The following is a 16,855-nucleotide window of genomic DNA, read 5'->3' as shown; positions in this document are numbered from 1 at the left end:
CTGCTCACCTCTGATTCATTGTGCTCACCGCTTACTGTTTTTGCAGGTACAGGAAAGTTGTTTCCAATGTGTGTGAAGGTGGTGTAGACCTGCAGCAGAACTTAGCACAGCATATGTGTCCATTGATTGCTCCCAAGGGACTTCAGATCAGCATCAGAGAAGAAAGCCTGGCTGTTAAGCCTGGGGAAGACATCACCTTCATCGTCAGACAAGAGCAGGTAGTAATGAACATTGGCTTTATGGAAGTTTCCTCACTATCGTTATGGCTCCTTTCTCTTCTAACTGCTTTGCTGCCGAATGAGATTAAGTTGTGCTTGAGACAAAGCCAAATGACTTGGAACTTCTGTTTCAAATGAATCGGACAATCCAGTAAGCTCAGTGAACCACCAAGTTCTGTCCACAGAATGGGATTTGTCTCCTCAGCAGTGTGGTCAGTCATGATTCCTTAAAGGCATGGGCTTCTTTGAAAATCAAAGGGACTAAATTACCCAAGTCTCCTTGGACAGAAAATTTCAACTGCTGTATCAGAGAAGAACAGAAATGCAGAGAACATTTAATATTCTGGTTTAAGTGTTTTTGAGAATCTGCCTTTTAGAAAGGAATTAGGCAAAGCTTTACAGAAATCAACAAACAGCACAGCATAAGAACATTTATTATATATTGGTTGTGTTGCCAAAGGTACAGGGGGGGGTGTGTGTTTCTGTTTATTGAGAGAGACAGTGCCCTAAGGCCCTGATCAACGGCAGCGAGTACCTTTTGGATTAATTGTTTGCCGTGGGTGTCTTCCTTAATGCTTACTTTTTAGTATTAGGTTCTAACTGTTGTGCTCAGGTTACCAGAGTAGTGTACTTCCTGGCTAACCCCACTGATTTGCAAGAACGTGAAGAAAGTTCACACATTTTGGCAAACCCACGCAATGTAAATCAGGCACTTGGGATTTATTTCTGTAATGGAATCAAGAAGGTTACATGCAGAACACCAGGTTGCTTAACGCTTCTCAGGCTCTGCGTCCCAATGCTTGCAGTGCCCCAACAGTTGTGTGGCAAGTTATACTGCCTTCTCTTTTTAGAAGTTGTTTGGAAAGGTTTATTGTAAGAATAGAGCATTTGGTAGCAATTTGGACTCTAATGATTTTGATTGGCAGTTTGATTTATTTTTTTCCTACTACATAGATTCTGAAGCTTTCGTGAATCTCTGCGGCAATACGTAAAACATTTAAAACTATTGAAAAAATCTTCAGAAGTCAGGGATCTTGAAGGGAAACCTGTGCTGTGTGTTTTCTGATGAAGTCTTTGCTCCGTAAATCAAACTGGAGGGCGGATTTAGAAGAAATGTAACAGTTTGCTGCCCCCTATGGCTAAGAATAATATTTATACTTAAACGTCTGGAGCGTTGTTTAGGATCTAATCTATACAGCAAAGTCTAATGAGAATTCATAACAATTACTGAGTTTAAGAAACAGCTCTACTAGGATAAAGCAAAACATACCACTTTGCTGAACAAAATTAATTTACTAGTTTATGTGAATGCATGTTACTAGGTGCAGGAATGCCAGACATCGGGGAGTAAAGAAAACAGGCTTTGGGTGTGTTTGGGCAGTTTGCAGTTGACCTTAGAATTAATAGTAACTTATAATCATACTTATTTTTTCCCAATATATGTTGGCTGAATGTATGAATAGATAATGTCATGACGACAATCATCTATTTAGCATGGAAGCGGAAGCCCCAGTTGCTTTTAAATTTAGCTGCGTTTTCCCTTTGTGACTCTTGTGTTATCTGTCCACTGCTCTCCGTCTTTCCTGGTCAGGGAAACAGAAGTGCCTTAGTGTTTTGAAGACAGCACTCTCATCTTTGCAATAGGGAACCTATTAGAATAAAACATTGAGAGAAGCTTGCATCTACTGGCTTTCAACACTGGTTTCTGTCTCACCTGGAAAAAATATGCATGTATACTTGTTAGCATAAGAAATGCAAGCTAATGTTGTCTAAAGAGATTCCACTTTCTAGCACATCGCTGGCAAGAAGACATCTCTTCTGCTTTAAACTTTAATAACATATTATCTCCGCTGCTAAATTCTACCCATCTGTTGTCAAAAGAAAGATGTTATTTGGAAAAAAATATTCACAGTGAAGAAGCTTTCAAGGTCCTTTATGTGTGTTGAAATATGGTGTTTAGGTATTTGATAACCCTACAGGTTCCTTATTATGGGTATTCTTTTACATTACAAGCAATGCTCTTTCATCTGATAAAACATGGAAGAAAATCAATCAAACTGCAAAATAATAAAAGGAGGAAATAATAGTATGTTTTCCTTCCCTTTGTAATGCCGGGGTACATAAGTTCTAGGTTTTGTTCCCTCCTTTGATTTTACATTAGTGCTGCCTTTTGGGATTAGATTTTGATATAAACCTATTTCAGAGAGTGGCTTATGGGGAAGTGAAGTGATTTTGGAATACCTCGATGGGTGTCAATCCTTCTCTGCTCTGATGGCCATTCAGGTCACCTGACCAGCATATGGATGTATACCTTCCTTTCCTAGAGGCAATGAAGATTTTTAACCAACACTGTATTTTCACAATACAGAGGATTTTCTACCAAGCCTGGCCCTGCACCCTGTTTTAATTGCATGACTGTGATGGCTGTGTGCTGTGGCAAGTGAGCAGGAACATATTGCTGGAGACCGAGGAAGCAGGGCAGCTCGCTAAGGCAGTGCTGCCAGTAGTGTTGAGAAAGTGTTGCTGCTCACAGCTAAAATGAATTTCCCTTTGACTCCGTCCACATTGCTAGTCCACATAGCACAGGCCTGACTTCTCTCCTGAGCAGCCACACCGTGACAACATGAGTGATGAGTATATGTTTGTCCTCTGACAGTAGTATCAGTCTTGCAGTATTTTAGGGCTGAGTTCAGGAAGACGGTGTCATTTAAAGGAGCGCTTAGAAGAAGTGTAATGAATTACAAATTCTGTGAGATGTTTGACAGGACGGAATTATTTGGCTGGACTTTTACACCCTTTCCCAAACTCAGCTCAATAATCTGCTTCATTAAGCACGCATCTAATTTTACAGTAGAGCACATTAGTACCAGACATGCTGATAGCTCTGTATAATGCAGTACAACTCGGTGTGAAGATCCCAGCTTGGATCTTGAAGGCCATACGGTTGACACTCAGAGGATGTGGTTAGAAGGTGCTGTGAAGAAGGTCTAAACTAATTATTTTTGCTTTGTAATTGCATAGACTAGAAGTTCACTGGGTGAGTGGTAATTTGCTGCAATAACAATATTGAGTTGTTTGCAATCATATGAGCATCACTCCAGAACTTGGGGCTGCCTTGCACCATCATGTTATTTAATGTCCAGCTGCATTAAGGCAAGAGTGATGGTTTTTGTGTCATACAACTTGGTTAGTGGTCTGGGGTGTCTTATTTTAAGGTAGCACCTTACTGTGGAAATCTAGTACTATCATCTCCATTAATGCACACAACATCTGTTGCACTAAAATCTTTGCCATGGGTGTAATGGTTTGACTGCAACTATTGCGATTGAGTCAAAATATCTGGCTGGGGCTAGAAATGTTGTTGTGATTCGGGAAACGGTTATAATCATGTGTCCTGACTATTTCGGTTCTGGCCATTTAAAATATTTTTGATATATTTTCCTTTTAGGGTGATACATTGAATACCAAATACCAGGTAGATCTTGGAGATGGCTTTAAGGCGATATATGTGAACCTTACGATGACTGGAGAACCCATCCGTCACCGCTATGAGAATCCTGGGATTTACCGTGTCTCGGTGAAGGCTGAGAATGTGGCTGGGCATGATGAGGCTGTGGTGTTCATCCAAGTCAACTGTAAATCAGCTCTCTTTTTTTTTCACTTTTTTTACTTTTGCTGCTATGAAGTAGTAAAGAAAATTACTAGTCACAATTAGGAAAAATGCATATTTTTTCAATAACCTCACGCAGTCTTGCAGTGCTGTATGTTGTTAATGCAGAGGCTGTAAACCTAATGTATTAGGAGGTCAGAATTAGTTTTGTTTGGATGTGGGAGAGGGATGGTGTATTAATCTCTTAAATAGCAAGCACGCCTCAGTTCAAATCTCAGGTTTGATCCATCTTCCTGACTCAAGACCCTGTTGGCAGTCTTAGCAACTAAAATTTAACACTTCAAGCTATATCTTTTTAGGAGCTTCTAGGTGCTGTGTGAAACAAGTGAACAGATGTGTTCAGAAACATATGAGCTCTTGTATGATTTTAAAAAATAATCAAAATCTCAGTGTTTCTAAAAGTACTAGAACCTAGATTTTAAGTAGTTAATTCTCACAAAGTTTTAAAGTGGTATTTGGGTATAATTTCATGTTGGCAGGCAGTATTACTTGACTTAGACTTCTCTCTCTCTCCCTCTCCTTAATTAAGACCTAAAAACCCCCATCAAATAGATTTAAAAGAAAAGAATAGCACGGCACAGGGAATATCATGCACCATCACAAGCTTAATGTACCTCAGTCATCTCATAATTGAAATGAAGAAGGAAACTCATAACTGGAACTGAATTTTCCTCTTCCTTTGAGATTCAAGGCAGCTATTGCTTTGCCTCTTTTCAGATGTGTAAAAAATTCAGAACCACGTAACATCCAAAGAAAAGGTACTCATCTTGCATTCTCCAGGTGTCCGTTTCCCTCTGTTGTGAGTGGTGTGTCTTCCATCCTAATCCCAAAGCAGTGGAAATCGCTGGAGCCTCACACATGGCTGTGCACAGATCCATGTGCTTTATGTCAGCCTGTCTGGTGACTGCTGATATTTATGTAGTTTGCTGGTCAGAGTCCTTGAGTCCAGACTTTGCAGTTCTGCTTTGATTAGCAGGTGGAGCCCAACCCATTAATGCTAATTGCCAATCTCCTGTTAAAATCAAATGGAAAGGATCAGAATCGAATTTTCCACCTTAATTTCAGTATCTATGTCTTTGTTGTGTTTGTTTTTAAATTATTGGACAGCTCCAGAGAGCTCAGATAAATCACTTAGGGCTTCACTGTTACTTTTTAGGAGCTTCTAGTTGCTGGAAGTAGATTAAGCACAGGACCGGTAGATCTGTACAAGTAATGAATGGCAAAAAACTCTGTGTAACATCCTTCTCTCTGGGGAGAACAACTTCTTACCATTCAGAGAATGAAGTGCAGTAGCAAGCCCTGATGGAAAGCAGGACAACAGCTTTCTCAGAATGTGCTTCTGATCTGGCCTACATCAGGATAAACAGTAAAAATGAAAGATACCGATTGTGTTTTACGCAGTGGATTTACAAATTGCAGAAGCCAGAGGTATTTTTCCCAAGTAAAATGACCAGTGCATTAAGAGGACGTTGGTGCTGAAGTGCAGAGGCAGCAGAGCACTGAAGCAGACGTGGTCCGTTCCTGAGCTTCTCTGAGGATGCTGCGCATAGTCTAGAAGACTCATGGAAACATGTTTCCCAGTCTGTTTGAATAAATGCTTTCTATGTGATTTGCTCTGTTTAATTTTTTAGGTAAATGACAAGATTTGAGGAAATTAGCTGGCACTAATTAAACTACAATGTCTACATTCTAGAGAAACACTAATAGCTGTTCAGGGACATTTTTCACTGTGGAATACCGTGAAAGCAGAAATGTCCACAGAGTCCTGCTTTCACTCCATCTCCAGCTGATGTATTCCCAGGGAATTTTTTCAGGGACAAATGGTAAAGGGAGTATTTTTCACTCCTGCCAAGTTCTGTTGCTATGGGATGCCCTGTAATGCAGGACAATTTAAGAACTTTGGCCTGTCATCCAGATTATGCTTTCTGATCCAGATCACGCAGTCTAAAACATGTTAATGAACTGTAAGAGAAGTTAGAGCAAGTCTGATAGTATAAACTTGAATAGGTAACCCAGAATAAAAAGAACTGAAAAAGAGCTAGGCGTACATTTTCTTTGTCACAAAACCATGATCTCTATAGTGTGCGAATAATCAGGGAACTTTGAAAACTGTAGCTTCGTTAACCAGAAATCACGTAAGTCAACTTCATTCCTAATTGTACATACTTAAGGGTGCTATGAAGCTTGTTCAAATGCATTACGGAACTGTGTGACTGAGACAAGCAGAAGGGCTCACAATAATTCTTTTTAGCTCCTTAATATATAGGAACGGCAAACTTGAAATAACAGTCATCATTCAAGTACCCAACAACTTCCTCTCTAAAAATTTTGGAAAAGAAAGTAACCTTCTTCAGGAGCAAAACTGTATCTCAAAATGATCTGTTTCCTCTGGGAAAATGTAAACTTGTGGCAAAATCAAAACAGTGATGCAGATTCCTCCAGACTTCTTTAACTTGCCTCATCAGAAGGAAAATCTATTTCTGGAAGGAACAAATTTAATGGACTTTGTAAAATTTCTGAATTGTCCTCAAGACACCAGCAACAGGAGCAGCATTTTAACTGTTTCAGTAAAGATTCTATTGAAGGAACCATTTATTGAAGCACCCAACAGGTCTTGAATTTACATAGTTGGTGAAAAAGTCATTGAAGAAAATGCGGAATGAAAGTAAAGCCTTATGTTGGGATGAAGCAGCACACAGGCTGGTTGAAGCGAGGTGGAAAAGGAGGGTGAATGGACCGGTGTTAATTACCCTGAAGTTTGCACTGAGATGAAAGACCTTTGAATGAGTTAAAAGATATTTAGAATGGAACAAAAATGGATGGGCTAGTGTTCATTCTGTGTATGAATGCACGTTGGACCATACAGCGGTTTGGTATCCTGGAGAGCTGGTGCAGCTGAAGTTAGGAAATTCTAGTTATTGCGTTATACTATTATAAAGCTTTTACCTTCAGATATTCTGAAAAAGACATACTTGGAAACGTCCGAGGGAAGGATTTTCTTTCACTAAAGTTATGGTACTGTGAAGCAAAATACAAATTAAGCAGCAGATAAAATCATTGCAATGATGCATTTCTTCTATACAAATAATAATGTTTACACCCTTCATAGGCAAAAGTTCAGAAAGGAATAAACTTACTCTAAGGCACATTTTGTAGTGCAGAGGGTATCTATTTTAATGTGCAAACAAATGCAACCCTGATGTACACATCTATTTTAAAACATGCGTTAATGAGAGTTTGTGTGTGGTGTGAGCCTAACAGCTGATACTTTATAATGAAAATGAGTAGTCAGCAACATTCTTTCTCAGTTTTCTGCTTTTCCCTTACCAGTCTGAGATTTGCTAGATTTCTATTCATTTGATCTTTTATTACTTCAGGAAAAAAAAAAAAAAAGCTGAGATTGACTTTTCCACTTTTTAACTGAGATATTTGCGTATGTTTTCTACAATTGGGCATGCAGCAAAAAAAAGTGCACCAGAGGCGCATTTTCATGATCTGTCACACTGTTCTAGGATTTTGTTTGTGGGGTTTTTTTGGGGAGTGAGGTGGGGGTTTGAAATGAGGTCCTTTCAATTATGCCTGCAGCTTTCAACACAGATGTAGAAGCAGGAGGGAGGGAAAAATAAATTCAGGACCTTATGGTGTGCAAGCGAGAGGCTTTGGGGCAAAGAGGAATTAATAAATTGGATTCTTGTTCAATGATATTTTGGGAACTTTGTTCAGCTCCACTGCAGGCTTTAAATTTAGAAGTGGTTCCAGTTGTTGGGAGAAACCAGGAGGTGAATCTGACGGCCATCATACTGCCTAAGAACCCTAATTTGACAGTCTTCTACTGGTGGATAGGAAACAATCTTCAGGTACTTGAATGGTTTTGACTGAGATTATTTTCAATCTCTTTCCAATAAAGGCTGAGTGACACCTTTTACTTTAATAGAAATACTGCCACGTTGCATGACTTCTTTTAGATCATCTTTCATTCCAAATAGACAGTTATATCTGGTGGCAAGCAGTATCTACCTTCCCTTGTTTTATCACCTACATTTAAAGTGTTAATTTCCCTTTATTGCTACTTACATGCAAATGCAAATTTCTTGTCTAGAATTGGTTTGAACTTCTGAATCATTTTCTTTTGGGGGGAACAACAATTTATTCTATTCCATTACCTGTGGAAAAAAAACTTGTGGAAGGGGATGCGTTTGGCATCATAGCATTGGTGAATGATGAAGTTTGGGTTTATGCACTTCCATGTTGATAATGTGAGTACTGTAAATTTAAGTGCTGTACAGAAATATATATATATTCATTGTATAGATAAATATTTTCTGGGAGTATAAAATAAACTGGCGTATCAAAAATAACTGGGATATCTAAAAGGATATCAAAACAGTGAAAGCACTCAAACAATCTGGTGATATGCATTTGGGAACAGAAAGTCTAGATAAACATATCCTAGAGCAATAAATATCCAAGTACTTCTATTGGGAATATTTCTGGTCTAACTGGGTTAATTTCTTTTAAGGTAATTCTTTCAATTACAGATAAGTAAAATGTTTTCTTTATGAAGGAGACTAAGTATGACAGAGGAGTGCTTCAAATAACCACAGTGTACTTTCTTCTTGTAAATGGGCTGTCTACCATAATCCCAGCCTGTATCTTTTCATTATTATTGACTTTGTCATTGCTAGAAGAGGCACTGCAGATCTGTGTAGTCTTGTGAAGGGTTTTGTAATTCATACAGATGTGGTCAGGTAACACTATCTCAGTGCTGCCTTGAAGGTTACGGTGAGCTGATGCACTTCCATGGGTCATGCTCTAAGTTGACAGAATTAATCCTTTTGGCCTTGACTATACCCCACATTTTTTGAGGCAAATGGCTTGCTATATAGAATGGTTTGGGTTGGAAGGGACCTTAAAGACCATCTAGTTCCAACCCCCCTGCCATGGGCAGGGACACCCTCCACTAGACCACATTGCCCAAAGCCTCATCCAACCTGGCCTTAAACACTTCCAGGGATGGGGCATCCACAACCTCTCTGGGCAACCTCTTCCAGTGCCTTACCACCCTCACAGGGAAGAATTTCTTTCTAACATCTAATCTAAATCGACCCTCCTTCAGCTTAAACCCATTACCCCTTGTCCTGTCACTACACTCCCTGATAAACAGTCCCTCTCCAGCTTTCCTGTAGGCCCCTTCAGGTACTGGTAAGCTGCAATTAGATCTCCCTGGAGCCTTCTCCAGGCTGAACAACCCCAACTCTCTCAGCCTGTCCTCATAGGAGAGGCGCTCCAGCCCTCTGATCAGCTTCGTGGACTCGCTGCAACAGCTCCATGTCTCTCCTGTACTGGGGCCCCCAGAGCTGGACGCAGTACTCCAGGTGGGATCTCACAAGAGCGGAGCAGAGGGGCAGGATCACCTCCCTCAACCTGCTGGTCACGCCTCTTTTGATGCAGCCCAGGACACAGTTGGCTTTCTGGGCTGCAAGCGCACGCTGCCAGCACATGTTGAGCTTCTCATCAATCAATACCCCCAAGTCCTTCTCCTCAGGGCTGCTTTCAATCCATTCCTCGCCCAGCCTATAGTCGTGCTTGGGATTGTGCCGACCCACGTGCAGGACCTTGCACTTGGCCTTGTTGAACTTCATGCGGTTCACACGCGCCCACCTCTCCAGCCTGTCAAGGTCCCTCTGGATGGGGGATCTTGTAGAGATTTGTGACCCTGACTCAAAATCTGTTTATTTCATTGGGATCTGAATGAAAACCTAATACTCTACCGATTAAAAGGAACGTTTGCCCCATCTGGCAGCTATTCTGTTTATAAGCATTCTATTTAGGGAAAGAAGCATCCTGTATTGAAAATTGTAATTGAATAATTTGATAAAATGTGGATTAATTGAATAATTTACGTGAAACCTTTTTTGCTAATATTTTTAGTGAACGTCTCTTCAGACACTATTCTTGTGGTTCTTGCTTAAATTCTGTTTTCAACTTTTCTTTGCTTTTTAAAGCCACTCCTTACATTGGACAATTTTCTGGTGACAAAATTTGCTGAGACAGGTGACGTCAGAGTTACAGTGCAGGCTTCCTGTGGGAGCTCCATGCTTCAGGACTCAAAAGTTGTCCATGTTTTTGGTGAGACATTACTTTTGTTAATTTTTTGTTTGTTTCTTTCTTTCATATGTACTTGTTTCTTATACCTCTTAAACCAGCCCTGACACAACTCAACCTGTTGTAAAATTATATCTAATGCCATATTTAGTTGTTAAAATTAGAGGGTTGAACTGTCCCGAGGTAGCCCCATGAAGTTGAACAGTGTGATTGTATGGAAGGGTTTAATCTAAAATGTTTTGTTTCCTTTGCTAATTTTAAATGTTACTGTGTTTCCCAAATGCTATACATAGCAATAGTGTTGAAGTAGTATTTTGGTCTACGACCAGAGAGTTTCTTAGAATTTCTAAATAAAGTAGTTTAAATCCCTCTAGAAAAAAATAATTAGTTGTGTATATACTCTCAGCATTAAAAGGAAAGTGAAATAATTGCCTTTTATCACAATATATCACTGTTCCTTTGCTGTTTATCTGAGGGTTTGGATCAAGTATAGCTCCGCTGTAGTTATTGAATAACTCTTCAGCTCGTTTCACGTTGTGTCTTATAACGTGGTGGCAAGGCATAATATACTGTGAAAAATGTAGTGCCATCGAATTATTTACATTTGTATTTGTGCTGTCACATGTGGGAATTGTGATAAGTGAAAAAGCTTCCTTCTAATGCAGAGCTAAAAGCCTTCAGGTATCATGAAATACACAACATGATACATCTCTGTTGTCTAAAGAAGATTCTGTTATTTTTGCTTTTGGTATACTTATTAATTTAAAATAATGGTAAGAACCGCACTCATGCTAAATGAAGCTTTTAGGAACCTTCTTCTTTCCTAAGATAAAGGGATTTAATGTTTATGCTACCACTTATAAGTGCATCCACTTTTTCAGAAATCTGTAGAAGTTTAAGCCATCTTAGTGGTACTAGGTCAATGACTTTGGCTTTCAAATGCTGCTGCTGCTCTTAGTGTTGGCCAGTCCTGATACCAAGAGCAAGAAAGTACTGGTCATGGGGGAAATAAAGAACCCTCTGGAAAAGAAAACCACATGAAAATACAATTCTGTCGGAAGCATTGGGGAGGCCAGGTTTGACTCATGCATTCCAGAGGATCTCTTTCTCTGCTTTGCATTAAGTTCCCCAGGTGTTGATCCAAGAAGCCTATATGGAGAAAGGGAAGATTTTAGAGGCTGTTTACTGAGGAACAGCCCATTTCTGGTATTCAAGGTATTTGCGCAATATCCAGAAAAATGTGGGTGTGCCTTGTTTTTGGTTTTTTTGAAGAGAGCAGTAGTTAGCCTTTGGAATATCATTTCTGTTCTTATTTTTGTAGCTAGTTGATGGAATACACAAAGTATTCATTTTTATGAAAAACAGGAACATTTAATAGGCAAAAAACACATGTTTATGATTCAGTGAGAATCCATTGGCGCATTCCCATTACAAATAAAAGAAACCAACAACGTCTGTGTGGTATATTGTCCGAAGGAAAAATTATTAGGAAGGTTTTGACCCCAGAGCATGTATGTAAATCTGCTTTGTTTATTTTTTTTCTTCCTGCTTTTTTATCTTTAGGCACAAATTTGATGATGGTGATGAAAATACAGAAAGAAATTGAGTGCCTGACAGGAGTGCACTCTTGCTCTGTGTAAGAGTACACAACACAGAGCAGTGGGGTTCCTAGATACTGCAGCACTGCACAGCAAATAATGCCAAATGTATATTTTCAGCTTTTATTTCTGCAAAAGTATTTTTGCAACCTATTTTGTTATTTTTTTCAAAAATGTTTATTTTTGTTTTTCTAGATCATTTTCATGTTCTTCCTCTGAAGTTTACCAAGCACCTGGACATGTACAACCCTGACATACCGGAGTGGAGGGAAGACATAGGGCGGGTAGTAACACGACTTCTTGCGAAGGTGCTCTTTCACATTGCTCGTAAAACGTTCCCTCGCCAGTCATAAAGCTTGAAGGTTAAGTTAATGCCTTCTCATTTAGAAAAAACGAGGCAGAGCAAAATAATAAAATGAACCTCATGAGCCACATTTCAAACAAGTTTGAGCCTAGTGTCGCTTTTACGTGCAGGCTATGGACGATGATATTGTAACATAAGAAAGTTTAGGTCTGTCACAGCCTAATTGGCAATTAATGCTAAATACTGCCTTCTGGGATTAGGGATAGAGGTATTAGCAAATACTGCTGACACCAAAACAGGAAGAGTAGCTTAAATGTGATATATTTAGAAGTTAGGCAAAGGATGCTGTGTAATGTAAAAGACATAGGCTTTGTGTAAAAACAATGCAGAAAAAAAAATTGTTTAACTTTGAAAATTATATATAATATATATGCAAACAGTTCCTATAGCTGGTTTTTTAGATCATATTCACAAAAGAAATGTGAATTGGGAGCAGTTGAATCCTGTAGGTTAAATGGAGCACAAAGCCGTGCAACGGCTCTGTGAGAGAAGGAAAAGCACCCCATGAAAGCTGTGAGCTCTAGAGCTCTGCTCTTCGGGTACGCGCGCTGCCCGCAGCTGAGTGTGCGCACACTGACTTTTGGTGAGGACATTAGCGCTGAGCTGCAGGTTGGTAATGCTTTGACAATGCTTGTGTTTGAAATCACTTGACTTTTCCTGGATTTACAGTAGTCCAAATCAGATTCTGGGATTTTGACTTTATACTTTTCCCTGCCTTTTTTAAGGTTCACATCAAATGTCAAATTAAAGTAAATTCCCACTTTTCTCAACTTAAAACTATTCCATAACCAGAGTCTATCAAACAAATGTTTTAATCCCTTATGAAATTGCCCTTGTGTTTTAGTGTTTTAGTAATTACCAAATCTTTGCAAAAGAATATGAGCAATTTAATGGAATTTTGGAATCTGTTTGAGAAAGGAAGGCTACGGGAAGTGCCCAGGGTGTTGTCATTAGAATTGTGTGTCTGTATTATACATCACATGGAGGAATTTGGGACTAAAAGCAAAATTTGCACAAACTATTTTGAAAAGGAATGCACTTGACTTTCCATGGGGGCTGCAGGCATTCATAACAATTTCAGGAACCGAACCTAGGTGCTCTTAGTCTTGTCCTGGAAGACTTCTCTCTGTCCATTAAACACAGATGGAAAAATAACCTCCCTAAGCTAAAGTTAAGTGTAATGAATATGCCCTTCTAAGTCTACTAAGCGTTTGAATGGTCCAGAAAGGATCCTAAATTGTTACCCTAGAAAAGCACAGCCATTGCAAAATTTTGCTAAAACTGCATACCACTTCATTTTGCATCTTTTCATGATGCCGCTAAATCTCTTTAATGCGATAACAATGCTTAGCTCTACCAATCTTCAAAGAGCAGCTCACATTTCAGTTAATTTATGTTTGGCTTTGTTCATGTTTTAGCTTCTGGTGGAATCCCCTCTAAATATTAAGGATCTGAACACCAAAGACTAAAAGACATGTGTGGAGTTACTTATGTATTTTCTACAAAATATAAAGCACGGTGTCCTGTAATTTGCCATATGCCTTTGTCTTCACAGGAAACCAATATACCCAAAGAAACACTCATGACGGTTGTGAAACCTGGTCTGCCCACAACTGCTGACTTGCATGTGCTACTACCAGCAAACCAACCAAAAAGGAAGAGAAGTGTAACTAGCGATAAGGTAACCAGAGCAATGTATATCTAGTTGGGACAGTCTTCATCCTGTTTTGCCATCAGTGGCTGTACTCTCATTGTCTTTAGGTGAAATTAAAGGTGCTCCTTAACTATGTAAGGATCGCACCCCCACCTGGCAAGAGACATGTAAAAGCTAGTAACAGTTATGACTGCTGTGTCTGACAGTGTATAGCCCAGCATAATCCAGTGCTTACTGGTATTAGTGTATTTCTCAAGAATAACTAATATTGATCTGGTTTAGAAACAGAAACAACAGTGATGGCATGTCAGTCTGTGAAGATCTGATAGAGCAAAGAGTGTATTTAGAACACTGATGTGTTTAAAGAGGGATGAACCATCTCTGCACTGTCTTCAGAAGCAAATTAGATTTCAGGTCAAATAGAAACAGAACCTTAATAGTTAGCCTGTAATGTAAAGAGCATCAAGCAGGTGGTTTCTGCCTTTAGGAGCAAATGTCCTTTTCAATTGGCAAGAAACAAATACAGTGAACACAGGAATGAAAATCAGACGTTAGTTTCTCCCTACTTATTTCCAAACCATATTTCTTCCATAATAAAAGACCTTATGCCGGTTGAAAATCAGAATACCGGCACTTATAATTTATGATATTTGTCCTTTTGCTGTGATGGAGAAGGAACGGATCCCAACATTCTGCCTGTATCTTGCAGTTCAAGTCCTGACAGTTACAAAGAATCCCAATGTAAGGCATTGTTAATTTTGAAGGGCATTTTACAACTTTTTGAGACAAGGTCACAGTATCCAAAGAGCTGGAGACATAAGATGACAAAGCTCTTCATATTAACACAAAACCAGTAGATTGTGTTTGGAATTGATGGGGTACACTTTGGAAGGTCCAAAGGAGTATGTTGATGTCCAAGTACTTGAACAGGTGTCGGTCTTTAAAATGCACAGAGTAGAGTGTGACTGCACAAAATTTTCTGCTCTGTGGCAACCCCGAACCCTTACTGCTCTCCCCCTGTAATCACAGTGGGGGTTCCTGGGAGTCTGAAATCCTGATGATGTTGCAGGAACCGATTAATTTTCACCAGTTGTTTCTTTAGTAGAGAGCCATTCATGAACTAAGGCTTTCAGCCAGGTGAGCATTAGCACTTTAAAATTCTTTGCATCTTTCCACTTCTTTAAGAAGCAAGGTGCAGCTTCTAAAGGAAATTCTTTCTCTTTATTCTGAGTATATATGGAATGGACTTCTTTAATTTAAGGGAACTGATGATAAATTCATAGGTTGTGTAAACTTTTTATTTCAGTGCAAAGTGTTATGTGTATTAGGTCCCTTTAAATCTCAACTGTTATATTAGCACTGTGCTTCAAGGCAGTTTAAAGAATGTCATCAGTTATAATCAAAGCTATCTCAAGTTTGGGGTTTTTTCATGTTTGTGTATGAAATATCCTGTGAGTTAGTCCAAAGCATAAAGAAGAACACTCATAAGTTGCAAATGTTTTGGGAAAACTTCTGCTCAGGGGGGCGATGGGGAGATTACAGTAGTTTAGCAGGGCACAGTTTCTGTAATAAGTAGTCCTGCAGTAAGGCCTTGCAAAGGTTTACTGAAACTAGAGCAGCGCCGAAAGGTGGAAGTAATTGTATAACATGGAGAATAGATCAACATTTCTGACGTTGTTAAGAGGGACCAGGTCAGACCAGTGGTGGTTGAGGATTTCATGTATGGAAATACCAACTACGGTACAACCTGCCTTTGGTTGGCGCAGGAGCAATTACAGCAACCCGTGCTATCCAATGGTAAAAAATCATTGGTTGCATTCTGACAAAAGCCCTTTTTCTTTCAAATTTATGCATGTAGAAATAAAAGCTGAGTGTGACTTAGCCTGGTTTTAAGCACACAGCAATTTCAAAAGTATTTCATTCTAATCATTGACTCTAGAGGAAAACTCGGTCACTTAATATATGCACATCTATTACATGTCCAATGTCAGGTGGGACGAGTCCAGTTGAAAAAGTCAATTAAAGTGCATTTAAACTATAGCCTGGAAAGCAGTGGCACTGAGGAAGATTTGGGGCTCTGTCTAAACTACTACGTGACAATCCCAGTGAGTTCTTTGGCAAAAAGGGCAAGTCAGACCCCCAGAGGTATAAGTAAGTGGGTAAGAGCGTGAATAGTGTTGGTATTTTTGCATTCTTATACCACGGTGCAGGAGCCATTGTGTTCACATGTTCAAATATTATCATTGGAAAGGATGTAGAAAAAGAAGATAGAAAATTCAGATGCTAGTATAAGAACCTTAACTTAGAGTCTAGAGAGGAGCTCCAAACACTGGATTCCTTTTTAAAAAAAAAAGTTGTGCTCAATAAATACCTTGGGGCAGAAAAAAACCCCATGAGCACTGAAGCAACCATCAATCTAACAATGGAATAAATAAGGCAGAACCTTTGTCTAGATTCACATGAGATTCAAATTTTTGCCCTGTGGAAGTGTAGTTCATATAGCCTTGGGTGTGAACTCAGGGGCGGGGAGAGAAATAACGAACAAGTGTTAGTCACTTAAGTGAAAACCAGAGCAAATGTTGGATTCCTCAAACACCTGCCAGGAAAATATGATGTATCCAAAGTTATGGGGCTCAGTAATTTCATTTACTGGCTGAAAGTCAGATTAGCCTAAAGTACTGGTCCCTCTTGCATTGTATACCATGAACCTGGAGTGAGACCAAGTAACTATTTCAGTGGTGCCAGCATCACTTTGAAGGCTGCTAATCAAGATAGTTGTCATATCCATTCTCTTTTCAGACTTTAGGCAAAAAGATAAATACTTAGGAGCTATCTGGAGTAATTGTCTTGTAAAATAACTGAGGCCATGCTCACATCACCCTAATGTTGAGTCATTTCCCCACAAAAAATGTAATAAAGTCGGTGGAATGGCTTCAGAAGTTAGGTATTCCTCAATATGAGTGAGGATATTTGAACTTTTGTGTAGTCTCTGTCCATAACGAGAGAGACTACAGGGATTTCTATCTATTATACTGCAAAGGCTTGTCAGAGATGAGCACCGTAATTGATAATATCATAAAAGGAGTTACTCGTGAAGGTTTCATGGATATAAAGCATATTTCTAATTTGGCATCCTGTGGGAAGTCATATCCTAAATTATAAAGCATAGAGTATAAAACTAGCTTTGATCTTTTAGAAAATTACCCATGTTGACGACACCAGCAAGTAGAAGGGAAAATTCAGACA

At 39.3% G+C, this 16,855-nt stretch overlaps 1 protein-coding gene across 6 annotated transcripts in view; it reads left to right on the top strand.

Moving 5' to 3' along the window:
• Positions 1-16,855, top strand: part of SORCS2 (sortilin related VPS10 domain containing receptor 2) — a 562,341-nt gene that overhangs the window by 529,352 nt on the left and 16,134 nt on the right. For all 6 annotated transcript variants that reach the window (XM_054823228.1, XM_054823227.1, XM_054823226.1 and 3 more), the window contains exons 18-23: positions 47-218; positions 3,667-3,853; positions 7,612-7,745; positions 9,894-10,017; positions 11,787-11,899; positions 13,511-13,636. In XM_054823228.1, coding sequence (XP_054679203.1) covers positions 47-218; positions 3,667-3,853; positions 7,612-7,745; positions 9,894-10,017; positions 11,787-11,899; positions 13,511-13,636 — 856 coding nt within the window. The remainder of the gene's footprint in view (positions 1-46; positions 219-3,666; positions 3,854-7,611; positions 7,746-9,893; positions 10,018-11,786; positions 11,900-13,510; positions 13,637-16,855) is intronic.

The sequence above is a fragment of the Grus americana genome, chromosome 4 (assembly GCF_028858705.1).
Source record: "Grus americana isolate bGruAme1 chromosome 4, bGruAme1.mat, whole genome shotgun sequence".
Taxonomy (NCBI): domain Eukaryota; kingdom Metazoa; phylum Chordata; class Aves; order Gruiformes; family Gruidae; genus Grus; species Grus americana.
The sequence above is the reverse complement of the archived record's forward strand: the minus strand, read 5'-3'. Positions and strand labels throughout refer to the sequence as shown.